General features: G+C 39.7%; 1 protein-coding gene across 6 annotated transcripts in view; it reads left to right on the top strand.

Annotated features, from left to right (window-relative positions):
• The window catches only part of LOC101165925 (diacylglycerol kinase eta), a 95,423-nt gene that overhangs the window by 41,503 nt on the left and 26,320 nt on the right, over window positions 1-27,600 (top strand). For all 6 annotated transcript variants that reach the window (XM_023950501.1, XM_023950499.1, XM_004081627.4 and 3 more), the window contains 9 exons: window positions 12,127-12,231; window positions 15,194-15,326; window positions 16,686-16,792; window positions 17,174-17,299; window positions 21,105-21,207; window positions 26,166-26,328; window positions 26,645-26,753; window positions 26,867-27,088; window positions 27,265-27,356. In XM_023950501.1, the coding sequence (XP_023806269.1) occupies window positions 12,127-12,231; window positions 15,194-15,326; window positions 16,686-16,792; window positions 17,174-17,299; window positions 21,105-21,207; window positions 26,166-26,328; window positions 26,645-26,753; window positions 26,867-27,088; window positions 27,265-27,356 (1,160 nt within the window). The remainder of the gene's footprint in view (window positions 1-12,126; window positions 12,232-15,193; window positions 15,327-16,685; window positions 16,793-17,173; window positions 17,300-21,104; window positions 21,208-26,165; window positions 26,329-26,644; window positions 26,754-26,866; window positions 27,089-27,264; window positions 27,357-27,600) is intronic.

Below are 27,600 nucleotides of genomic sequence, written 5' to 3'. Positions count from 1 at the left end.
CATCATGTTTTATGTACATGTTTAATTTAGTTGGGGGGGGGGTCCAGGGCATCTTTCAAATGTCAACTCCCAAAAATACAGTTATGTAATACCGCGTGCTCCTCTGGCAGCAACTGCCGCTGGTTTGTTTATACTGACAAAGTAGAGGCTGTTTGTTGGATGAGACCACAGAATTTCATTGATGAATTCATATTTATCTTTATTTTTAATTTATTGCTGAGAATTTTATAAATATGTGAAAAAAGAAGTATAGTGTGTGGATGAATTAGTCATAACATGAGTGCAACATGCAAGTGTGCACACCACCAGCTGGTTCGTCTGAAGAGTTTATTATCATTCCGGATGTTTTTACGTCTTCACGTGTTTCAGACAGAACGCCACATTTGTGTGAATGCTCTCCACTTGTGGAGCAGCTTCAAGTCAACGTGATCAGCCCAACCCAACTCTGAAAGACAGAGGTGATTGTCTTCCTCAGTAAACTATGTAAATGTACATTTTTTCAAGTGGAATTGCTCATAGAAAAAAGCTAATGGGTTTAAAAAAATGTTCTACAATTTTCAATTTGTATAATCTTTTAATACAGTCCTCCTGAAAGTATTAGCAAAAGCACATCCACCATTTTATGTCTGTCTGTTGATTATTGCTACTCTCATCTTTTGTTTTATATCTTTTTTTTGTTTAACCTATGTGAAACACCATGTTAATGAAATGTGCTCTAAAAAAGTGGTTGATAGATTGATTGATTGATTGAGTGACTGACTGATTGGTTGGTTGGTTGATTGATTGATTGATTGATTGATTGATTGATTGATTGATTGAATGATGCACATCGGGTAACCTAACCATATTCATCCAATACCATTGAGGTACAATGTTTTCACCTGTTAAGCCATTTGCTTGCATTCAGCAAAATTATCACGCCATCTATATGTACGGGAAAGTAAAGCCTAACATGAATTTAGATTAAGTGTCAAACCTGTATTTCAAAGCCTTAACGCATTCAAAGGCATCCACGGTTTTTGTGCTGATATCAGTTTTCTGGCAACATGTGTCCTTGTTGAAATTCTTCTGAAAAATTAATATTATTTAAAAAAAATTAGAAATACTTTTCCAGTCTGAGCCTATTTGAATTACCAAAATAGACAGTTTATGACTGGACAAAGCCGGGTGTGACGTCGCCCATAGAAAATGCCAAATCAGTCCCCATTTTTCTGCAACACGGGTGCCACCATTTGGAGCCAGTTGACAGTGATAGGTCCAAGTTGGTCTAAGTCAATGTTTCTATGGCAACTTCTGTCACCAATCATGAGTAAGCTTGTTGGAAATCCGCACCCCTTCCACTGAAAGTGGCTCGGGAGAATCTGTCAATCAAACATTTGAAATGGGGCCAGCAGGCACCACATGCTTGTACTGAGGCATCTGATTGGTCAGTTTACAACATGAATAACATTTTCCTTCATTTTCTATACCGTTTTATCCCTTTCGGGGTCACGGGGCTGCCGGAGCCTATCCCGGCCACTTGTGGGCGAAGGCAGGGGGGTCGCCAGTTTTTTTCAGGGTAGAATGTCCACAAACACACACCCATTCACTCTCACACTCACACCTAGGTCAATTTAGAGTTGCCAATTAACCTATGAAGCATGTTTTTGGATGGTGGGAGGAAGCCGGAGACCCCAGAGAGAACCCACGCATACACGGGGAGAACATGCAAACTCCACACAGAAAGGCTCTGTTCTGTTTTTCATGTCCCCCAGCCGGGACTTGAACCGGGGGCCTTCTTGCTGTGAGGCAAGAGCGCTAACCACTGCCCCACCGTGCACCCAACAACATGAATATGTGCAACATGAATAACTTGCAAAAAAAAAAAAACATAAAAAATAATTAAGATTAGCAAGAAGATGTTATTAAAAATGTATCAGAGCAAGAATGTTTATTCAGACAAATAGAATGACAGAGTAATAGTTGTTTATTTCTCTACAGAAGTCTAAGGGATTTTGGCTTTTTGTGGCCAGCGAGTACTTCCTTTTTGGCGCTCGAGGGAGAAGGGGTCTGCATGTCCAGGGATATACTGTCTATGATTACCACTCAGTTTTGGTTAAATTTGTTGTACTTAATCACATGATAAATGTGTTTTCATTGGTCAAAATAGTCTAATTTAGAATTTGTTTGTTAAATTAACTGGATTTGTATGTGATTTGAGAAACTAAAGCTATACAGTGTTCCCTTGGTAAATTGCAGCGCACCTGTTGTGGTCTTGCTGTTTTTTTGCATTCTTTTCAGTACAATTTTGCATGTTGTCTTTTTCTTTTAACAGTGCTCTGTGTTCTTTGTCCTAATTGGCTGTTGAGCTTGTTAATCAATCTCCATGCCTTGTCTCCTGTATGTAAAACAGCTTCCCACATTTACATAAATCTTAAATCAAGATCACATCTTTGTTTTCATTCCATAAAACTGGACTTATTTTTCTGTAAAAATAAGTTTAAACAAGAGAAATGTGTGAAAATGTTGATTTCTTTCTGAGAAAAGTGTATGAAGTGTGTAGTGAGGGATTTGACAGCCTGAAAACATCTGTAATCATACTTCGCAGATGTCATCTATCATGGGTTATTTTTAGAATGTAACATTAAATACAATCAACAAAGGAGCACTGTATTTGTGATTTCATTACTGAAATTACCGTTGAGCATCAAAAAACTTGCTTGAACAACCATGTAATCATATTACTGCAAGCATCATTTCTATTTTGCCAAGGTATGTATCCCTGATATTTACATCATCTATGCCGTTTGAATGCTCAACACTGTTGCTTTGACTGTAGCCAGAGTACTGTTTTGAAAATTTGATTTAAAGAAATGTAATGTGGCAATTAACGCGAAAATAACACTAATCCTGGATAAATGCTAAATATTACAATGGCTTCAAATTTACATTGAAGACAAGATTCCATTGCATAGCATTTACCAGGTGCGACTTAAAAGCAGCTTTTTTTTCCTATTGAGGACATTAAGTATCTTGTCCAAAGCATAGTTTAGTATATCAACCCCAGACTAACCTATCACAGTCAAGTCAAGCAAGATAATTTGTTTCTGCTCTTTGTGTGTTGCTTAGGATTTCTTTGGGTGCAGCTTTAGTCACGTGGTTTTGTTTACAAGCTTTAGTCTGGAACAGGAAAGTCAACTTGACGGCAATGTGAATACAGACCAAACGCAAGGTTCAGTACTCGATCTGGACCAAATTAAGCAGACTGGGTCCATGCCACATGATTTCCAGTCTGAAAATACCCAAAGGGTCTTTTAATAGCTACATGGTTTTCACCACCTATTTTCCTTGACTGACTCTACAGTCTCATAAACAGACTTTGAGTAACTCCACGAAACAGACAACAGAGCGTTTTGCCCCTTCTCCCACAGGTATTCACACCACATCCCTTCTATTTATTTCATTTTCCACATGTTTGAAATGACTAACTTTTTACTCACAGGATTTGTAAATGTGATTTTATGCCTGACGATGTCTTTACTTTTAATCTTCTTTTCTTAACTTTTTGATGCCTGAATTTATTTTCTAGCTTTAAAGTCAATGCTACATTAAGGTTATTTATGAGTTGAAGTGGCTTGTTGCAAGTTTGCATCAAAAGGCGTCAAGGAGTTAAGCAAATACAGTATGTTCTACATGTTAAGAACAGTTGTCAGTGCTTTTTACATATTTTTCTGTGGAGTTAATATGTCACTTTGGCCGTGTTTCACTTATCTTTTTCACCCTGGCACTTCTAAAACCTTTTTCTCTATAATAAATGCAGTCTTTTTGGGTTTATGGGATGACCATATCCCACATGCAGGCATAGACTTGGTAGGTAACGAAAAATTTACAACCCAGTGGAAAAATGAAAATGCTGAATTACCTCATAGATTTTTAAAAAGCCTAAATATGACAGCTGAGAAAACAATCAAAGGAACAAAAATAGAAAAACGTAATTGTCTTCTGTCTGCTGTGCAAGACGGGAATCAAAAAATGGTCCCACTGATAGTAAGCCTTTCCAGAACGCTTCTAAATAGATAAATTAACTAGGTGCAGGCTGCTGCTCCACTGAGAACCACTGGCTAGTAGAAAGGGTCCAACTGGCAGGAGCCATGGTCAGAGTCAAGAATGACACGCAAAAGAATAACAGCAACTGTACAACCAAAGTAGCATGTTGAGCCAAGTCGATGTCTATTTCTCTACAAACTGTGAAGTTGACCAGGTGGCCATTTATTATTCAAGTGTCTACTTGGATCCATGCAAATTGATTCCCACTTTCAGAAATCCTTGTCTCTGCTGGTGGAACATCTGTGTGTGTGGGGGGTTGTGTGAGTGCGGGTGTGTGTGTGTGTGCGTGCGTGCGTGCGTGTGTGTGTGTTACTCCAAAATTGGCTCAAATTACTCCTCCACAAGTGCAGAGGATGTCTCTAACCAAATGCGCTTTAAGCCTTAGCCATGACTGCCCTTACAGGTGAATACGGGCTACACAGGTGAAAAATGGGCAAACCTGTACGGGGCATGAAGATGGCCCGCAGGAAATATCTAGGTCGGAGATCGCTCACTGAACTCATAGAGTGAAAATAGCCGTGCACATTATTTCCCACAGGCACGCTACAGGTTAAATAACACGTAAGGGTACGTAAGGGTGAAGTAGGTAAGACCTGGGCAAGTTGTAGGGGTTTTTAATTTTTCAACCCCCTAGAACCCTGCACACTGTGCAAAAAGCCTGTTAGCGCTGTTCAAGTGATAAGTGTGTGCTCCTTACATGCAGCCTGACTGTATAATTAGACAATCAGGGTAGTTATGTGTGCACCCTATGGGCGTCCCATGGGTACCTATCACTCACACACCCCATGCAGTATTTACCTGTTGTCAGTAGGGAGACATTACCTTATGAACGACTTGAGTGCGGTGTTAGGACACCAGATGCCAGCATCACTTGGTCGTCAGAAGTGTATGTAACTTGCATTATTCTTGTAAATACTTCCCAATACACTTACGCATGACAATGGTACGTTTCATTTTCATGACGTCTCTTAAGGTGGCTGTGTGAGCCTCAAGGGAGCTGCAAGTCACACCTGCACTCCCTTTAACATTGTGCTATCTAAGATGACCCCACCCTTGCATTGACGTTTTTTTCCTACCATGACAAAGGTGGATAAAGGTGGAAAGATTTCATGTAATCCATGGACACTAGTGAGGTTCACAAATCATTGAAGAACAAAGGTTCAGCGCACTGTCTAGTGGGTCTAGATGATCCAACTCCCAATGTTAAAGTGCCTAGGATAGCACAAGGGTTAAGAGGCAGCCGCTCCTTTTTGCAACCCTCCACATGTCCGGACAACCCGAAAACCGGCAGCAGCCATACGGGTCAACCTCCGTATGGTCGCATATGACTAAAGCTTTTGTGACTTAAAAGAAGTATGTCAGTCATTCAATAAAGTGGCAAATTAAACAACATGTTATTGTTAAAGATGTGAGACAAGTTTTTAATACGCGAAAAGAAAAATGAGAAAAAACATGAACTCTTAGGGCATATTTTAGTGCTTATCAGCTGTAGACAGTGATCAAATTACTTTCTATTTGAAACTGATAGAAGACCTCAAAACACAGTTTATAAAATAAAACTTTTAAAGGTCAGTTGTGGGTCAAAATTAATTTTAAAAACTTATATGACAAAACATTTGAGCTACCTAATGGAAGACATGGATAATGTTGAGAGAAGACCATCATTAAGGAAAACATTTAGAAAGACATCCAAGGGGATGAAGAGTAGAAATGTGGTCCAGACAACATAACTGTGGAGGTCGGAAGAAGTTTAGGAGATATGGCAGTGGAGTTTCTGACTTGAATATTTAAGCCTTAATCACATCCATCCATGTGCCTTTTAGTTTTGCTGAGGCTCGTACGACCACCCCAAGGGACCTTATGAAAATACAATGTACCATTGTCATGCGTGTGGTAGGCATTGTGAGGTATTCATAATATGTAGGTTGCAAACATTTATATCAAACAGGTGATGCTTTTATCATGTATGACTAAGGTGCGAGTATTCGCCTTTTACTGACCCAGTGCATTTGCCGCAGCCATGGAGTCTGCACATGAACATGTGAACAGCACTAACAATCCCCTTGCGCAGTGCGCAGGATTTGGGGGTAGACAAATCTGGACGACACGTCTGAGGCTCACATACTTCACCCTCCCTCTCATGTTGTATAAGTGTTCACTACGACCTGTTGCCCGCAGCATGTCTGGAGAAAAAAATGTCCATGAACAGTTTTGCTTACAGGCTTATCGAGCAGTTTACGACTTTGATATTGATTTTGTCGTAGACCACCACATGCGTACCCTGTACAGGTTTGCTCATTTTTCACTTAGACAACAAGTATCCATCCATAAGGACAGTTGTGACTTTGTGGCTTTAACAAGATCTGGAATATTGACAGGATACCTGAGGAATGGAGGAAAAATGTTTTACTGTTCATTTTTGGGAAGAAGGGATGCATGCAGAGTTGTGGAAACTACAGATAAATAAAGATGATGAGACAGACAATGACATTATGGGAAAGAGTAGTGGAATCCATAATGAGGAATGAATACATTAGAGGGACAGCTCATATTTCCAAGATAAAACCATGGAAGCAGATTAGGATGGTTTGGATGGATTCAAAAGAGGGAAAGTGATCATATTAGTATGAGGATGCTGAGGCTGAAGCTGCAAGGAAGGACAGAACAAGGAAGGATAAGAATAGACTGCAATCAACGCTTTTTCTTGAAATCTATTTTGAGCCTTTAAACAAAGCACTTGATGCTTCTTCTAACTTAAAGAAGACAAAAAATGTTATCTTCCTATCATTACTAAGTAATGAGGGTTTTCTAATTATCTATAGCCTCAAAGAGATATTAATCACTTTGAATGAGGACTGACTGCAACCAATAATGCATCTCAATGCAAAACTTTAAATCATTATGAAAAATAATCCGATTCATTGACATTCACTTTCAAATTGGAAAATGTAGTTTTTTATTTCATCAAATTTCACAAAAGCAGAAAATGTCAGTACTCACAAACATTTTGATCGGCAGCATATACTAGTATGCCATTAAAGACAGTTATCTTTAAATACAGATATGTAAGCCTAAAATCAATAAAAGACAGAGTACTTGTGTACTTGTGCATTTATATAAAACCCACCCATTTACAGTGACATATTTATGCTTCAAACGTATTTGTATTTTCACTGGCAGTTGAGTGTTTGGACACTTAAGTCCAAATCTTTGACTTGTTGCCTATGCATACAGAGTGAAAAAATAATAGCTGTGTTTCCATTACATATATGTACAAAACTATCAAAACTCTCGAAATGTTTAAAAAACACAATGTCACAATTACACTCTTTTGTTGAATGGACTGGTGACTATATTTGAACTGCAAAAATCGCTTTTTTCTTCTTCTTTTTTTTAAGGATCTGCTTAATAGCTTGACCAAAAGAAAATCTTGGCAATGTGAGAAAATGGGACATTCTCACGAACTGTCCTGCACCAACTGATTAAATAAATTGGGTGAAAATTGATTTTTTTTTTCAACTTAGACAAAGTATCAAGAACCAACCTGAAACCCTCTAATGAGGTACTAGAAAAAAAACAACCCTTGTACAGTGGGGCAGAATAGTAAATCATAGAAAGTGATATACTAGATTTTCTTTGAGCTCCTTCTTGTTTGCTGTAGTGATGGACAGACTGACAGATAAGGTTAGAAAGGAATCTCTGTTGACCATGATGTTTGCAGATGACATTGTGATCTGTAGTTAGAGCAGGGAGAAGTTGAGTTGAGTTGAAAGAACATCTACAGAGGTAAAGATTTGCTCCAGAAGGTGGAGAAATGGAGGTCAACTGCAGCAAGGCTCAGAATCTGTGTGTAAATGAGAGGAACTTAAGTGGAACTGTGAGGTTACAGAGAGCAGAGATGGAGAAAATGGAGGACTTTAACTCACCAGTCCAGAACAACAGAGAGTGAAGTGGAAAACAGGTGAAGAGGTAGGTGTAAGCAGGTTGGAATGGGTGGAGGAAGGTTTCAGGGGTGATGTGTGACCAAAGAGTTTCATCAAGAATGAAAGGAAAGGTGTAGAAGACTGTGGTAAGAGCAGCCATGTTGTCGAGAGAGAGACAAGAGGCAGAGCTGGAAGTACCAGAGATGAAGACGTTGAGGTTTTCTTTGGAAGTGATAAGGATGGATTAAATCAGGAATTAATCCATCAGAGGAACAGATCAGGGTCAATGTTTTGGAGATAAATGCAGGGAAGCAGATTGAGATGGTTTGGACATGTTGAAAGAAGGAACAGTGATGATGTTGGTAACATTGATGCTGAGGTTGGAGCTACCTCGGGGAAAGAGGAAGACCAGAGAAGAGGTTCATGGATGTAGAGAAGGAGGATATGAAGGTGGTTGGAATAAAGGAGCAAGATCTGAGGACAGCACTAGATGGAGAAAAATTATTCAATGTGACGGCCCCTAAAGGCAGAAACCTAAAGACAAAGGGAATAAAGCATTTCTCTCCTTCTATTTTTTTGTTGTATTTTAGACAACAAAATCGTCTAACAGACATCTGTGACAACCAATAGGATGCTAACAACTTTATGGTTAAAGATGTTCATCCAGAGTCCTGAAGCTTAATATCATCCCTTAGCCACACCTGCCCTTATGGGTGGATACGGACTGTTTACCAGTGAAAATGGGCTAATCTGTAGGGGGAACACAGGTGGGGCGCACAAAGTTTTAAGATTTTAGACAAACTGGTGAGCCTGTAAGGCAAAACTTAAGCAACACGCAAGGGTTAGTAATGGGGAAGTAGGTGAGATGCTTGTGTGTCTTCCAGATTTTCTATTTTTTCAATCCACCCAAACCCTTTTGGGAGCCATTTGTGCTGTTGATGTGAAAGGTGTGCGTGTTTTTTGCACTCACTCTGGCTGTTAAAACTGATAATGAGACAATCAGAGTGTAATTTTTGTGGTCATCTTACAGGCACTTATGTTTCACCTTATGTTTCAATTCTAACAAATGCTCCACACAAATTTTCATCTGCGGGTGTTTTCTGTAATGATTTGAGTGATCACTGTGTTGTTGCTGCATGCAGAGACGCAAAAATCCCCAAATGTAAACCACGCATCATCTTTAGGAGAAATTTCAAGAAATTTAATGAACAAGCCTACCGTCATGATTTATCCTTGGTTAACTGGGAGCGCATAGGCCTAACGCCCAATGTTGAGTTAGCTTGGTCATTTTTTAAGGGCAACTTTGAAAAGATTATAAATAAACATGCTCCAATGAAGAAATTTAGAGTGAAAGGACGAGGTAATCCTTGGTTCACCCGAGAGCTATCGGACATCATTCACCTTCGGAATAGGGCTTGGGCCAAAGCCAGAAAAACAGACTTAGCCAGGGACTGGTCCACCTTTAGACATCTGAGAAACAAATGCACTTCATTCATTAAAAAATCTAAATCAGAATATTATCTATCTGTCACAACTGAGCATCTCAACAATCCGCAGAAATTTTGGAAAGTGATAAAATCCTTCTCTGTGAACAAAAGTTCACATGATCTTCCTTTGTTTGTTTTAAAAAACTCAGTCCCAGTTTATGACCGAACTGAGGTTTTAAATTGTTTCAGTAATCATTTTATATCATTTGGCTCCTGCTCTGACTACAAAGGAGCTGCCTTAGTGCCCCACAGTGTAAACTCTTCTATGTTTTCCGGTGAACCCTTTACGTTTGTACCTTTTACTGTAAATCAAGTTCATAAAGCTCTCAAAACTCTGAACCACAGAAAACCTCCCGGGCCAGATCTGATAGAGCCTTTCTTTTTAAAAATGGCTGCTGATTTTATTGCTCAGCCTCTTACAACACTTTTTAATCTGTCAATTGAAACTCAAGAAATTCCTTCCATCTGGAAGTCAGCTTTTGTTACTCCCCACTTAAAAGGAGGTGACCCAGTGGTTTTAACCAACTACAGGCCAATCTCCAATTTGTGTGTCTTGTCAAAAATTCTTGAATCTCTTGTGTGCGAGCAACTCAAAGAGTTTTTATACTCAAATGAGCTTCTCTCAACATTACAGTCGGGTTTCAGGAAAAAACACAGTACCATTACTGCTGCTACAAAAGTGATAAATAAGCAGTACTGTGCTGTACTCTTTATTGATTTATCAAAAGCATTTGACAGTGTGGATCACATTGTGTTAAAACAAAGACTTATCAGTTTTGGCCTTTCAGATCATGCAGTCTCCTGGCTCACAAATTACATGAAGAACAGAACCCAATATGTTAGACAGGACGGTTTGTGTTCTGAATTCTTAAATGTACAAAAGGGGGTGCCACAGGGTTCTGTATTAGGACCCCTCCTATTTGTCATGTATATAGATAATATAGATCAAAATGTGTCTCATGCAAATATGCATTTTTATGCCGATGACACAATTATTTACTGCTTTGACCCATCCCCTACCACTGCTGTTAAAAATCTGCAAAAAGCTTTTGATACGGTACAGCACACATTTCTCCAGCTAAAATTAATGGTTAATGCAGACAAAACCAAATTAATGCTGTTCTCAAACTCTAGAAAAACACCACAGGGTTTCCTTACAGTTTCCACTCTAGAAGGAAATGAAATTTAGTTGGTTCACGTGTACAAATATCTGGGAATCTCAATTCATGATGCACTCTCATTCAAGCCAGCCCCGCATTGAAAATTTTGTTAGGAAACAAAAATTGAAACTGGGTTTTTTATTTCGAAACAAGTGTTGTTTTTCATTTGGGATTAAAAAACGACTTGTCACAGCAACTTTCTTATCCATTTTAGATTATGGAGACCTTTTATATATGAATGCAACAGCTCAATGTTTGAGTAAGATTGATTCCGTGTATCACGCCGCTTTGAGGTTTGTGACAAACTGCAAGGCCTCGACTCATCATTGTGAACTGTACTCTCGAGTGGGATGGTCTTCTCTGTCCACCAGGAGGTTCACACACTAGTGCATTTTTATTTACAAATCTCTTCTTGGACTTTTAACTTCCTACATTTGCAGCCTGATCAAGCTGAGGACTGTGGAATCATACGGACTGCGCTCAAATGACCATCTATCGCTCGCCATTCCATTTGCTCGTACAGAACTGGGGAAAAAGGCTTGTGTCTTTTCTGCCCCCTCCACATGGAACACTCTACAGAAAAGATGGAAATTAAAAGAACTCATTCCTCTGAATATTTTTAAATCCAAGCTGAGATTTGAGGAGAAAGTCACTTTTAACTGTACCTGTTTTACATGAGTTCTAATTTTTATTTGTTTTTAATGTTGACATTTTTATTGTAAATGTAATTTATTGTTTCCCCCCTAGCCAGGACTCCCTCGAAAAAGAGATTCTTAATCTCAATGGGACAATTCCTGGGTAAATAAAGGTTAAATAAAAAATAAATAAAACCTGCAGATCCTATGTATGCAGTCATTGCACACTCTCAGTAAGTAGCCATCATACTAACATCTCGAGCGCTACATAAAGGGCACAACGTAGGACAGCATCACCTGTATGTCATAAATGTGGGTAACTTACATTATCTTTACAAATACTTCACAATATGCACAACGATGGTACGTTCCATTTTTATGATGTCCCTTAAGGTGGCTGTTCAAGCGTCAAGGCAACTGCAAGACACACCAGTGCTCCCCTTAAGATGTGGTCACTCCTCTCTATGACCCCCTCCGGGCCAGACAACCCTAAAATCTGCAGGATAGAGTGAGCACCTGTACAGGTGCATGTGACTAAGGCATATAATGAATAAGGGTTTAGGCCGTGTTAATCCACAGTTAAGTTTGTGTTCCAATGCTGTCAATTTTTCCCTTGTTTCTTTCAATAATTGCACAGCACTGTACTATCAACAATCAGGCATGTTAGAAGATGCTGAAGTAAAGGAAACCAATTAAGGATGGTGGGAAACGAGGGGAGGGGGAAACAGAGAGGGAACTGCCTTTAAGACAGTGGATCGCTCTTGTCACACAGAGATGCTGCAGCCTGGAGTAGGACCGCTTCTCTGCCACATCATCTCTGCCCATTGTCTTCCAGGTAATCACTCCATTCCGAAGGCTTATCCTCTGTGCTGAGAACAGGAAAGAGATGGAGGACTGGATCAGTTCACTCAAGTCTGTCCAGTCCAGAGAGCATTACGAGGTAAGAGTCACTTTTCAAATCCAAACGATGGATGTGTGGGACTTCTTCTGCCTGCCTGCCTGCTTTGCATGTGTGTGTATTGAGACAGAAAATAGGGATGAGTGTGGGGGGTAGAAAGAAAGTGTAAGTGGAGCTAAGGGGAATCCACTGCTAGTCGGGATGCCGTCAGCACTACAATCACTCAGATTGTTTTACATAAACTGAAAGATGCAGGAGGTCTCTGCACTAATGCACAGAGACACAACTGCATCACATGTAGTGTTGATTATGTTATTTATCTAATAAGGCAAAATTGGACAGACTGTCACTGATTTTTGCGAAAGTCTCAGTGTTTTTTTATTGAGCAGAGAACACACATATCCTCTCTTGGTTCAAACTACACATCTGTCAGCACACATCTTACTCAAAAAATCAGCCAGACAGCACAGGGACTGACTCCAGATTCAGCTTTGCATAATAAAAATGTTACATCGCACACACTGTCCTGCTGAGATGGAAGCTCAGGGTTTGGACTTGACGCAACAGCTTGAAAACATTCTGGCAAAAGAGGCAGAAACCAGAGTCTTAATGGGTCTGTTTTGAGACAGAACTCTTATATAAGACTCTACCCCCCTCCTCCTCCCTACACTGCAGTGCAGCAACCACTCTAAAGCACTGGCTACATACATATACTGTGTGCGTGATCAAAGACACCTCATAGGGATTTAGTCTTGTATGCTGTGTGGTGTGATCTTCACAGAACTCTATTTAAGAAGCATTTAATTTAAGATGTGAGAGGAGCACTGACAGCACACACACAGTGCCTAGTAAAGGCAATTAAATCCACAGTGTGCAGCACCCAAGTCTACACAAGACTCCCACATCCCAAATATTCCAAAACAGTGCAGGATTTCCATCATGAGATGGAGCCTCAGTCTTCAACCTGAGGCTCCGGAACTGCAGACTGCTGTTCTGTCCCTCCAATGTGGCTCTTAACCTTTAAAAAATGTTAGGGAAGTTAAGCAAATATTCTAATCTATACTGCACAACAGTGTCTAGTTGTTTCTCAGAGGTAAATTATAGAATTAAATTTATTTATTTTTTATCTGGACTCTAATGTACATCTATGTTGACATGTTTATTTTTTAAAGTAAAAGGAGCAAAAGAATGATGTTGGATCAAAGTTATAATGATGAAAAATTCTAAGTTTGAATTTCTTGCATTTTTAATTCCTCTGCTGCAGTTGGAGGATCTTATTTGACACACAGGATGTACTTTTTTTTTAAAGGAACTTCTGCTGTAAAGAAGATAATGTTTTTCTTTATCAGAAAAATATTTCTAATAATATTTAGTAATTCAATAAAGCCATTTTTTTAAAGCTACATTTATAAATAAATGGCTTAATGGCCAAAAAAAACAGATAAATTGTATTTTTCTAATTGATGAAGAGCAACGTTGCAGCTCTCGCTGGGTTTGGTCGGTAACAAACTGGACTACATGGCTCTTTTAGTGTTAAAGGATGCAGAACACTGGTACCGGGTGTACCTTACCTTTGCTCAATAGTGGCTGGGAAGGCAGCCCTGTGACCTGGACCAGGACAATTCTAGTTAGGAAATGGATGGATAGAGTCGGCCAGGTGATAGAAAAGCTCGTGTTCTGTGCTCAAATGCTTCTGAAACTATTGCTAGTAAACAAAAAGCAAATCTTTCAAATAATAAATTACCCACTCCAATGAAAATAAGGTTTTTGGTGTTTTTAACATGTTCTTGTGGCATTTTTCTGATGATTGAGGACATATTTAAAGGAAATTAAGCTCATAGTTGCATTTCTGTGAATTTTTTTATTCAAATCGTTGTGAATCTGGAGCAGTCAAAAATTTGATGCACCGCTAGTGTTGGGCTGGGGGTGTGAGGAGTAAGCTAGTGGGAGGACATGTAAACAGAGAACACATGGAAGTTTCAGCATGGAAGGGAAGGGGGGCGGGGTTTGGCCACAACTCAGTGGCGATTTTCTAATAAACTCCTACTGCTCTGCAGAAACTATGGCTATGTCCGAATTCCCACCCTACTCCCTAACTACAAAAAAACAACATAGTGCTGGACTATGTAGTGCCCGGATTTTAAAAGAAATTTGGACACCATGCGCACTACTTTTTATTTCTTTTAACGGCGAGTATGAGGCAATCGATTTCACGAAGTTAAAATCTAATTGACATGAGCATTTTGTGACGAAACTTTATAAATCCACTGTTTTTGAAGATGAAAATGTTGATGGTTTATTAAAAAAATACATTTAAATACATTTTTTGGGCAAAAATCTTTCAGTCGCAATGGATTGTGGTTGATATACGCCAATGTAGTGAACATCACACTGTTACAGACACACTGGTTTTTCGCAGAGACTTCTGGGAAATTTCTAGGGCACTCTATTTTGGAATCGTAGTTTTGGACAGCACTACAAAATGGCGAATACACTATATAGTGCACTATGTAGTAAGCAGCACTATGTAGTAATCTCCATCGGTTTTCGCCTCCTTCCGTCTGCGTATGTTTATTTATTTTTGTGGCCAACATCTCTGCACCCAACTTCAGCTCAGATAACCAACCATTGTGTGCTTTTTTCTGCATTTCCTTACAGAGTTGCAGGTTTTAGGTTCCTCTTTGTCCAGGAAGGACAGCAATGCTGTGTACCTGGAATTTATCAGATTCTTTTTCTTGTTTTTAATCTGTGAAGATGTATTTTCATAGGTCATTGGAAGCTTGCAGACTTTTTGTGCTTTTTCTTGAAATGTTTAACCTATAGTCAGAAAATATCTGCTTTTGGAGAAGGTTAGGGTTTGTAATTTGAGTTGGGGCCGGCTGCTGTGTAAACATGAAAACTCCATCTTTAAACACTGTAGGCCTGCATTTACCGTATTTGTTGCGTTATGTTCTGTGAGTTCTTCATGCAACCTGTTTTTTTGTTTTCACTTCTTCTTTTCCAGACAGCACAGTTTAATGTGGAGCACTTCTCAGGGATGCACAACTGGTACGCCTGCTCCCATGCACGACCCACCTTTTGCAATGTCTGCAAAGATAGCTTATCAGGGGTTACATCACATGGCCTCTCCTGTGAAGGTAAGCCCCTCCCATTCCCTAATAGTTTGACATTTCAGTCAAAAAATCAAAATATATCTTCCAAATTTAAGCCGTATGCACTGACACACAAAAACACACCTTTTCTTCCACACATTTTTAAGGGAACTGTCATATATTTTCTTTGTTGAAGTTGCTAACTCTAAATTTTTGGACTTTAAAATTAAAACATCAAGAGTAAACTGAAAAATGAATGATTAATGAAATTATATGAAACATGATCACTAACTGGGAAAATAGACAATTTTCTGGAGAATAAAGTTTAAATAGTTTGAAAATCTGTTGCTTAAGATTATTTTGGGATGTGCTTTTCACGCAATAGTAGCACTCTCCTTGCGTGCACCCTGACTGTTAGAAATTATGAAATTAGACAAAAGACTGGCGCATGGGAATCCAGGGTTCGCTTCCCAGGGGTGCAATGAACTTAATACAGTCTAAGTCTTTAAGCAAGACTCCTCACTGCCTAGTTATGTAGCCACAGGGGTCTGGGTCTCCCTGTGCCTATACAGGGTTGTGTCAAAAAGGACATATGAAGTAAAAATCTCTGCCAAACCACCTGTGTGAATCAGTGAAAGCTGATACGCTGTGGCAACTCCCGATGAGATGTACCGAAAGGTGAAACCCCAATAAAAAAGAGAGAGTGTAGTTTGTGTGGGTGTCCTATAGCCGTCTTATGGGCACTTACGTATGAGCTCTACACTTGTGCGTGCAGAATTCAAACGTGGTCAGCACGACATTGGTATGTTCCATTTTCACGACATCCCTTAAGGTGGCCGTAAAAGCCTCAAGGGAACGGAAAGACACACCTGTGCTCCTCTAAGGATGAAGTCGTTCCTCTCTACAACTCTCCATGAGCCCAGACAACCCAAAAACCTGCAGCACCCATGCAGATCAACCCCCATATTGGTGCATGTGACTAGGCACTGTGCCTATTAACCATTGTAACTTTACTACCAAACAAAAAACCACTAATAAACACAATTCCTCTGTTTTCCCAACATTTCTCTTACTTGCGCAAGATATAATCTTAGGTCATGAGTATTTTTCCTAAACTTAACAGCAAAAAATATATATATTTACTCTTACTTGTTGGCTCTAAATCTGTACCTTCAAAAGATAACACTTTTAAGATAACACAATTAACTTGACAATTAGGCATGAAAAGACTTTTAAAAAAAGTTACATTTTTCAGTTGAAGACATTTCAACTCTTATCCTTTCTCAGCATTTAAATGTCCTAAAGTTTGGTTCTGCAGGGGTACGGGCTACACAGGATTTCTTTCAGTTATAGAGCCTTTTTCTAGGGTTAAAATCCCACACATCTTGTTTTTGTGTTTTTCAGTTTGCAAGTTCAAAGCACATAAACGCTGTGCAGTCAGAGCCACTAATAACTGCAAATGGACCACCCTGGCTTCCATAGGGAAGGATATCATTGAAGATGAGGACGGGGTAGGTTATTTAATTTAAATTCCATTTAATGATATTATCTTTGAAATAGAATCGAGTTTTTACTTCTATACAAATACTTTTTGCACAAACCATTTGATCATATTTGTTTTTAGTGGATTGTATGTTTTTCTTTTAGAAGCTGGATTTATGCAAACAAGCCGTTTTAGTAATAAATAGAAGTAATAAATGAATGAAATATATTGCAGTGTGGTGATACAGATGCATGTTTACTTAAATATTTTTCTTTTTTGACAGCGTTTTGAAAAATTTAAGAATTAATTTTGGTATAATTTTCGCTTTAAACTCTCACTTCTGGTGAGATAATCAGAATGCCAGTAGCATGTGATGACACCTGTGTGCCTGTGCTGGATGAATCTGCAGGTTGCTATGCCTCATCAGTGGTTGGAAGGCAATCTGCCTGTCAGTGCCAAATGTGCTGTGTGTGAAAAGACCTGTGGCAGCGTCCTCAAGCTGCAGGACTGGCGCTGTCTCTGGTGCAAAGCAATGGTAATGCATTTGACGTGCATGATTGGAATCTAAATGTCTAGTATGGTTTGACAGAAACCCAGGTGGAGAAGGGTTTTGTTTGGGCAGGAACATCTGAGTGAACAGCTCTAACAACAGACACAAGTTGTTGTTTTTTATTATTATCTTGAAGTACACATTGTTATAAAATGTGAATAGTTTTCCTCAATAGATTCTGAATTCCATGTTATTATTACAGGAAAGGACACCATTTTGTACTGATCCTATCAAAAGAAATAACATTTCAATCGTAACATTTTGCATCAAATATACTAACTGTAACCTGTCATTCTAAGTAGTATTTGACCATATGCTGGTTATATTTTACTTTTTTGTCTTTCTAGAAAACAGGAAGTAAAACATGCAAGTTTTAAATGAAGCTGTTAATCAAATGAAATTGGAAAAAATCATAATTTACATTATTTCACTTTTTGGTCCTCCTTGTTTCCCATTCACACAGTATGTTTCGCTGTTTGCCTGCTGCTCCCTGCTCTTCATATCCAGTTTCACTCTTTCAAGTTGTCAGTTCGTAGTTGGTCTCCTGCATGTTCCAGGAATTCAAATCCACGTCAGATCTCCTCTGTTTTGGCCATGTCTCTTCCCTCGACCACACCTCTACCTCTGGCTCTGACTTTTTAATGGGCTATTCTTCCCAGATATGGATCACCGATTTTTTCACGGTGGATTGTTTCCCTTCCTGGAAAAATAACCACAAACACAAAGAACTTTACAGATTTTACACCAAGAAACCCTCCATACCTACATTTGGACTACAGATTCTTCTTCTCTCCTGACTCAGCCACTCACTCTCGCCGCCTCTTGGACACACGGGTACTAAGAGACATGATCAAGTTGCCTCTCTGCTTACTCTGAACCTGATCAACTGCTTACTTTCCTTCCCTGACACCAGTGGTCAGCCACACTTGTGTTACACCAAATTTTTCTCCACAAGATCATCAGTTCGATTGATATCTCTCCAATTAACTCTTCCCTGTGCTCACTGGAAATCCTCACCTCGTCTCCTTTATCCTCAGTGGATGGGGACTTCTGCTGTGTGTCCATGTCAACCTCAACCAAGCTTTTGATTAAATATTTAACCTAACCCTCCTGAAGACCTGTCGAAGGTAGTCGGGACAAGCTCTGACTCTGGAGGAGGATGGATGGATGGATGGATGGATGGATGGATGGATGGATGGATGGATGGATGGATGGATGGATGGATGGATGGATGGATGGATGGATGGATGGATGGATGGATGGATGGATGGATGAGCCTCTCCAGGTTTTCCATGTTGCTCTTCACTGCAGATCATTTCATAGTGTTGTGGAGACATTTCAATCTACAATTCTGTCAGTAATGCTGGATGGCTTTGTTTCGTGAATCTCTTTTTGATCATTGCCCTGCCACAGCTGCGCTACTTTAATTAGGCAGAATCGAGGCCTACCATTTGTTCTGGGGCTGCAGACACACTAAATACAGACTCTTGAACGCACGTATGGCCCATAGTGTTTACACTGGACAAACTGGGAAGGACTTCTTCTTTTTCTTCCAGCTACAGTTGGAAGAGGCTTGGTGTGAAATGTCAGAAACGGGCAAATCTCATGAATCTTGCTCAAGGCCTTTTCTTTCACAGCTCTATTCCGATACATGAACGTCTTGGTGTCATAAAATTCCAGAATTATAAACCGTAATTATTAATTTCTCCTCCATGATCAACTTTCAAACAGTTGGCACTTCTAACTGTCACACAAAACATGCCTAGCTATGCGTGAACACGAGAGTTTTGAACGCGGAAGCTTGAAACAAGCATTAACACAGACTTTTCATTGGAAGTGGTCGCTTGAATGCAAGTTGCTGAGGGTAATGTAAACGTAGCATAGGAGTTTGATTTTGTGCATTTTGGTTCTGCGGATTTCATGTGTGTTTTAGCTCAAGGCCAAAAACAGATGGATGTTCTCCCCTTGAGGAGTCCTTCGGAGATTGAATCTACCTGTTTGCTACATGAAGCAACAAAACCATCACCTAACCATCACACCACTACTACTATATTTGACGATTAATAGGATTTGTTTTGTCCAAAATGCTGTTTCTTTTTAGCCAGATGTAATTAGACACACGCCTTCTTAAGAGTTCAGCCTTTTCCTTGTCAGTCCACAGAGTGATTTGACAAAAGTTATTGGGATAATGAAGCTTTTCTGGCTAAACTCATATGATCCTTTTTGCTCAGAGGCGGTTTTGGTGTTGGACCTCTGCCACACAGCTCTTATTCGAGTACTCTTCTTCATGGTAGTCATAAACCCTGACTTTAATTGAATCAAGTTGTGCCTATTTGTTTGTTGTGGTTGTTTGTGACCCCTTCAATGAGTTGTTTCAATACTCTAGGAAAATTGTTGGTCAAGTAGCTAGAAAGGTGAACACTTTTCCATCATTTGGTAAATTGGTAGAATTTGGCTGAAGCTGAAATAATCTAAATCTGTAGTGGAGATGTTTTAGTTCCAGGTATCGGATGGCGGTGAGCCATCCGAGTAGAGCTTTTTTGATATGTTAAGTAACAGGACAACCTGCATAGCTGTGGTTCTGCTTTCAGCGTAAACCTCAAGTTGATGATTTGCTTCATGACTCCAGACAGTTTAGTTACAGCAGAAATAGACCAATGACATCCCATAATTACTTATTTTAAAATGTACACCCTACAGCTGGATCCAATCTTAAGTTAAAACTTTCAGAAGGCATAATTCCAAGTCTAATGCCTGTTTTAGTTTTCCTCTGTCATTTTTTAGGTGCAGGTAAACATGTGTTGAAAACAGCAATAGGAAGGCCATTAAAATGTATCTACTTTAGTGAATTGAGGATGTACAACCCAGACAGATTCAGGAAGTTAAAAGTTTGAATGAAAGCTTGGATGTAGTGGAGCAGTGCATGCTGCAGCAGCTGTGAAATGTAGGGTTTTCTCAGCGACTGGAGACTGAAAAGAAATGGAAGATTAGAAGAACTGAGTAAGGAGAATTAACCTCTACAGGCCTGAACTTGGACAGAAACAAATTAAATTTGACTGGCTGGCAGAATACACCAGAAAGTGAGTAGAATAGGTCATTTATTTAGAGTAGAGAAGGAGCAATGATAAATGAATCGTACCTATGCTTGACAAAACTTAGGAGTTGGATATAAACAGAGCCAGAAGCAAAGACTTAGTTTGGTCAGAAACAAGGTTGAAAAACATGAGAATTTGACTTGATACTTGGCTGGAATGTTCAAAGGACCTTCTATGAACTCGTAACAGTGAAGACACAGATGGAGCTTGACACACGTGAAAAACATCAGCTGGATTAGTGGACAGGAAACAAGATGGACCAAAAAAAAAAGAGTCTTGACATCTACTGCACTGAAAATAAGAAATATCTGCAGTGGAATATTCCTCACAATTTGAAAATAAAATAAAAAACTGTTCACATTTACCATTTCTCGCCTAAATTCAAGTCTTATATGTATTAATCATAAGTGCAACTCATGTTCAAGCCCCCATCTCTGTATCTGCACTTTAACTATTCATTGAGCCCATTTAATGCAATGAATGTACCTACTGCTTCCAATCTGAATTGATAAAGAAGCATTTAGGGTTGTCTTTAATTAAAATATTGTGTAATGTGAATTTAAAGCTCTTTTGCTTAATCTTAGATCTAATGGAAACCATATTAATTGTTGCATTTATATCAATAAAGCCTTAGAGATGGAAAATAATATATCAAGTATTTCACATGACTAATTTTTTCCCTTTGTTTCTTCAAGGTACACACAGCTTGCATGGACGTGTACCCTCGCAAGTGTCCTCTAGGTCAATGCAAAGTTTCTATCATTCCCCCAACGGCTCTTAACAGCATAGATTCAGACGGTAGGCAACACACACATCACACTGTAATACATGACTTTGGGTTAAAAAGACTTGAGACAAGTTGTTTGAGAAATGACTCAACTACCCAAGAAGTTGGGAAAAAGTTTTTGAATCTGCATTGACAGCAAAATGTAAATGGTGTATACTTATATAGCACTTCACTACCTTCCTTAAAGGCAGGCCTGAAGCACCTTAGAGTCACAGTCCCATCCATCCATGAACACACACATTCACACACTTCACTGCCAAACACTGGTGCCAACATGCTACCACCAATGTCAATATCTTTCCCAAGGACACTTTGACTAAAAAGCTCCCAAGGTGGGAATTGAACCTGCAAATTTCTAATCAAAGGTTGACCACTGTACCATTGACAACTTAAAGAAGGATGATTTTAAGCACCAGCAGTTGCAGTTCAAAATAAAAGCAGGAAAGTTAGTAACCTCTTTTATCTTTAGCTCAACAGATTAATGTAAAGAATACGCACATTTTTACACACTACTGAACATCCAGACATGTTACTGTGATAGCAACATAATGGGATTATATTGTTTTTACACCAAATTCAAGAATACAGTTATAGAGAATAAATTCTTGCTTTTACAACTTTATATATCTTTGTGAACAATATGGCTCAATGTCATAATATACTGTAAGTAGAGCTGTGACGGTGTGGGATTTTTGATCACCGCGTCGATGAACCAGCAGGGGGCGCAGTGTTGTGTTTAACACCCCCCACACACACACACAAACATACACACACACAAAATTGTTCCCAAACAAAACATGTAGTGATAGTCATGGAAATCTAACTGTGCACATTCGTGTTTGGTGTTACAGAGTGAAGGAGAACAGTAATAAACCCCCCACCCCCCAACACAAAATCCTCCGGCGGGCAGCCGTGTTGCCCACTCAAGAACACACGCAGCTTGTAATGGAAATGAATACAATGGAAAGGAATAATTAGTACGCAGTAAATTTTTCGTATTTCCTCGCAATACAGAAACCTCAGTTATAGAATAAGGATGTGTGTGTGCTTCTAAAACCGCATGCATGTGTGTAAGTAGAGTGAGCCACGTGCCGCATGCAGCTCTAAGAGGAAGTGAGAGGCGCTGCGCAGGGAGTGAAGGAGAACATTAATAAAAGGTTTCCCCCAGAAACCCTTGAAGTCTGAACACAGGACTAGCAGAAAAAGTAAATTATCAGCAAAGATGAATGTGTTTAATGTGTTTATTATAGTTCCAATCATGCACCACATGCTGAACTTTCAAAAAAAAAAAAAAAACTTAAATAAAAAAGTGCGGTGATGCGGTTATCGTCACACCCCTAACTGTAAGTTACAGTCAGGACCATAAATATTAGGACAGAATTTTGTTTCTGTACACTACCACAGTGAATTTTAAATAAAACAACTCAGATGCCATTGAAGTGCAGACTTTCAGATTTTATTCCATGGGTTGAACAAAAAGATTGCAAAAAATGGGAAAAACGAAAGCATTTTTTAAACACAATCCCTTCATTTCATGGGCTGGTAAGTAAATGGACAATTGAAATAACTGACAACAAAATGGTTATTACTAATATTTGGTTGAAAACCCTTCGTTAGCAATGACAGCCTGAAGTCTTGAACTCATGGACATCACCAGATGCTGGGTTTTCTCCTTCTTAATGCTCTGCCAGGCCTTTACTGCAGCGGCTTTCTGTTGCTGTTTGTTTATGGGCCTTTCTGTCTGAAGTTTAGTCTTCAACAAGTGAAATGCTGCTCAATTGGGTTAAGATCAGGTGACTGACTTGGCCATTCAAGAATATTCCACTTATTTGCTTTAACAAACTCCTGAGTTGCTTTGGCTTTATGTTTTGGGTCGTTTTCCATCTGTATTATGAAACGCCGCCCAATCAGTTTGGCTGCATTCAGTTGGATCTGCGCAGACAGTATGTCTCTGAACACCATCCATCCATCCATCTATCTTCCTCCGCTTATCCGGGACCGGGTCGCGGGGGCAGCAGTCTAAGCAGAGATGTCTAGACTTCCCTCGCCCCAGCCACTTCCTCCAGCTCCTGTGGGGGAACCCCGAGGCGTTCCCAGGCCAGCCGAGAGACGAAGTCTCTCCAGCGTGTCCTGGGTCTTCCCCGGGGCCTCCGCCCAGTGGGACATGCCCGGAACACCTCTCCAGGGAGGCGTCCAGGAGGCATCCGGACTAGATGCCCGAGCCACCTTAACTGGCTCCTTTCAATGTGGAGGAGAAGCGGTTCTACTCCGAGCTCTCCGCGGGTGGCCGAGCTTCTCACCCTATCTCTAAGGGAGCACCCAGCCACCCTACGGAGGAAGCTCATTTCAGCCGCTTGTATTCTCTGAACACCTCAGAATTCATTGGGCTGCTTCTGTCCTGTGTCACATCATCAATAAACACTAGTGTCCCAGTGCCACTAGCAGCCATGCACGCCCAGGCTATCACACTGCCTCCACAGTGTTTTACTGATGATGTAGTGTGCTTTGGATCATGAGCTTCTTCATACTTTTCTCTTGCCATCATTCTGGTAGAGGTTGATTTTGGTTTCATCTGTCCAAAGAAGGTTTTTCCAGAACTGTGCTGGCTTTTTTAGATTCTTTTTAGCAAAGTGCAATCTAGCCTTCCTATTCTTGAGGCTTATGAGTGGCTTGCATCTTGCAGTGTACCCTCTGTATCTACTTTCATGCAGTCTTCTTTTTATGATAGACTTAGATATTGATACGCCTACCTCCTGGAGAGTGTTGTTCACTTGGTTGGCTGTTGTGAACGGGTTCCTCTTCACCATGGAAATGATTCTGAGATCATCCACCACTGTTGTCTTCCGTGGACGTCCAGGTCTTTTTGCGTTGCTGAGTTCACCAGTGCTTTCTTTCTTTCTCAGGATGTACCACACTGTTGATTTATCCACTCCTATTACTGCAGCAATTTCTTGCATGTTTTTTTTCTGTTTTCTCAGCTTAATAATGGCTCCTTTCACCTGCATAGAGAGCTCCTTTGACTGCATGTTGTCTGTTCACAGCAAAATCTTCTAAATGAAGCACAAATAATCAGCTCCAGGCCTTTTATCTGCTTCACTCATAATGACAGAACAAGGGAATTGCCCACACCTGCTCATGCAATAGCATGGAAGTCAATTGTCCAATTACTTACCAGCCCATGAAATGAGGGGATTGTGTTTAAAAAATGCTTTCGTTTTTCACATTTTTATGTAATCTTTTTGCTCAAGCAATGGAATAAAAGCTGAAAGTCTGCACTTCTATGGCATCTGAGTTGTTTTATTTAAAATTCACTGTGGTAATGTACAAAAACAAAATGAGGGAGAACGTGTCTCTGTCCAAATATTTATGGTCCTGACTGTAACTATATAAGTAAAACCCAGTTACTTTCATATAATTAGAAATCAACCAGGAAAAAATGTACTTAGCATACCTATTTATATAAAAACTGCTGTGTAGCTGGGTTATATATTCTTTGTTGAAGCACAGTAAAACATACATTAGACATGTCTAATTTATTGGTTCAATATTCAATTTGGGATTTTATTTTAATAAATCAGTTACCAGGTGAGGGGTGTACTTTTTCAAAGACCATGATCTCTTACTGCAGATGAATGTTTGTATGCAGGTCTAGTACCTATGTCATCATTCATCCTAAGATTCCTGGAAAAGTACTCAAGAAAGAAATTGCTCTGTTTTTATACAGGTAATTAACAGACAGTAATCTATGGAATTAGAATGAAACTATTAATAATGTCTGGGTGACGTGCACACTCTCAATTACAGAGCTGTAGTTTTGTGCATAGGATTTAGTAGAATAAATAGCAGAATAAGGATTGTGCACGAAAAAGAAAAACCAACCCTGCAAAAGAAAAGGATATGTTTTCAGGGCTTCATTTTAAAATCTTTAAAACCCCTTTGTGTTTACTTATATCCACAGCTGCAGTGTGACATTAAATATTATATGAAAAAGGTTTTTAAAAAATCTAGATGGAGTGCTCTTAAATAGAATGTAATTCATAAAAGCCATAGGATCGGTATTGTATCTACAAAAACTTGTCAAACATATAAAGACCTAAATATAAAGAAATGGCAAGCAGAGATGGGTAGATGACTTATCCTTAAAGACCTCCATTAAAAATTGTGTTTTTGGTCATTTTAACATGTTCTTCCCATTTTTCTCATGATGGAGGACATATATAGAAAAAAATAAGATTAGAAATGCATTGGAGTATTTCTTTATTCAAATTGTGGTGAATAAGGAGCAGATAAAAAAATGAAAAAGCATGCAGCTGTACAATGTAGAAGCTATAAGCCACAAGCTCCCTGCTCCGCTCCATTTTTACGCCTTCTTTTGCAGACAAATAGATCCATGTACATCTTTGTTTTCCTCTTCTGAGCTCACATCTAGCTCTAAATTGTATGGCTGGATAGTTCCAATATTGTTCATCAATTTTGTTGCACCCCTCATGTTAGATTGGGGGTGTGAGGGGCTGTAAGCTAGCTAGAGGGAGTGTAAACAAAGGGATGATGGGATATCAGCGGAGATTTACTGTCACGCCAACAGTCTCGCCCACAACAAAGAGGCAACTTTCTGATGAACTGTCACTCCCCAGAAACTATGTCCTCTAAAATGACAGTTTTTTTTTTTATTTTGGCTAAAAATCATAATTAAAAGACCACTAGGAACACTTTTTACCCCTTAATGACTGAAATTTTACAGCCCCTGGTGGGATAGTGGGAGATCTGCTTTGAACACTGTCTTTTTATACTCTAAAAGCGTAACTAACTTCTTTTTAAATACCAAAAAGCAAGACCAACGGCCGGCACATCATGTGAAAATGTTGCTTAAAAGGGTAACAAGGTTTTAAACATCCAGCGGTTCTCTGTGTTGTCTCCATGTTGTGTTTGGTAATTGAAAACTTTCACTGATATTTCCGTGTGTTCTTAGGTTTCTGGAAAGCCACCTGTCCTCCATCATGTGCCAGTCCTCTTCTGGTCTTTGTTAACTCCAAAAGTGGTGACAACCAGGGGGTAAAATTCCTTCGCCGCTTCAAGCAGCTCCTTAACCCAGCTCAAGTCTTTGACCTGGTTAATGGTGGGCCACACCTGGGGTAATGAATCTGATCAGAACTCCAATAGTCTACGTGCTGATTATTGGTCTGCGGCAGGGCTGCCCAATCCCAGTCCTTGTGGGGGTCCAGTTGTTTTCCATTTATCCTTGATCTACCTGCTGCTGATTACTTTGACCAGCCACGTTTTTGCCATTAAAAAGCTGCAAGAGAAAAGATATTGGACATCAACCCTCACAACCTGGAGTTGGGCACCTCTGATCCATAGTGTATAAAGTCGAAACACCTCACTGTTAAGACACTGCATGTCTACATTTTAAAGAAACTTTTAAAACATTTAAAATGATTTCTTTCGCAGACTGCGATTGTTTCAGAAGTTTGACAACTTCCGTATTCTGGTGTGTGGAGGTGACGGCAGCGTGGGATGGGTCCTCTCAGAGATTGACAAATTAAATCTACACAAACAGGTAGAGCTTAGTATTGGATTACAGATTTCTTTGCCTACTTTTCTGATCACTAGTCGTCAGAAACAAAAAATCTTCCCCTCGCTTACTTCCAACTTCTTCCTTTAACCTTTCAGTGCCAGCTGGGAGTGTTACCCCTGGGAACAGGCAATGATCTGGCACGAGTTTTAGGCTGGGGTCCGTCATGTGATGATGACACCCAGCTACCCCAGATCCTGGAAAAGCTAGAGAGGGCCAGCACCAAGATGCTGGACCGCTGGAGTATCATGACTTATGAGATCAAGATCCCACCCAAACACCACTGCCCCACCATGCCTGAGGGAGCCGACGGCTGCCAGGTACTCACAGGAGTCATCAGATCCCCTTTAGCAAACACAATCCAACTCATGAGGGCTTCTAGACAGGTAGAAGTGGTCGGAAGTGAGAAGCTTGACAGCATGCAGAGAATTTACTCACAACAAATATCTTATCTTCTCTGTTCTTTTTCTAAGATTTTGTGTTTTTTTTCCCGTAGTTTCACATATCAGCTTATGAAGATTCAGTAGCTGCTCTTCTCACAAAGATCCTCAACTCACAACGGCACTCCGTGGCCATCTCATCTGCCAAGTAAGTTTTCTTGACATGGCAACCCTGACCAAAAACCAGAAACTAGACAGAAAATAACCAATTTCTGTGGAGAGATGCTGAATGGCGTCCACTTACGATGCGCTTTTCCACCATCCAAGTTGCTTTACAGCCCCATTACCATTCATCCAGGGTCCCCCCACATCTTTTTATGCTGTAGAAGTTTACAATTGTAGAGATAATCATTAGACCCTTTTACTGTAAAAGCTCACTTGTTAGTAAATGC

This window comes from Oryzias latipes, chromosome 21, assembly GCF_002234675.1.
Source record: "Oryzias latipes chromosome 21, ASM223467v1".
NCBI lineage: Eukaryota > Metazoa > Chordata > Actinopteri > Beloniformes > Adrianichthyidae > Oryzias > Oryzias latipes.
The sequence above is the reverse complement of the archived record's forward strand: the minus strand, read 5'-3'. Positions and strand labels throughout refer to the sequence as shown.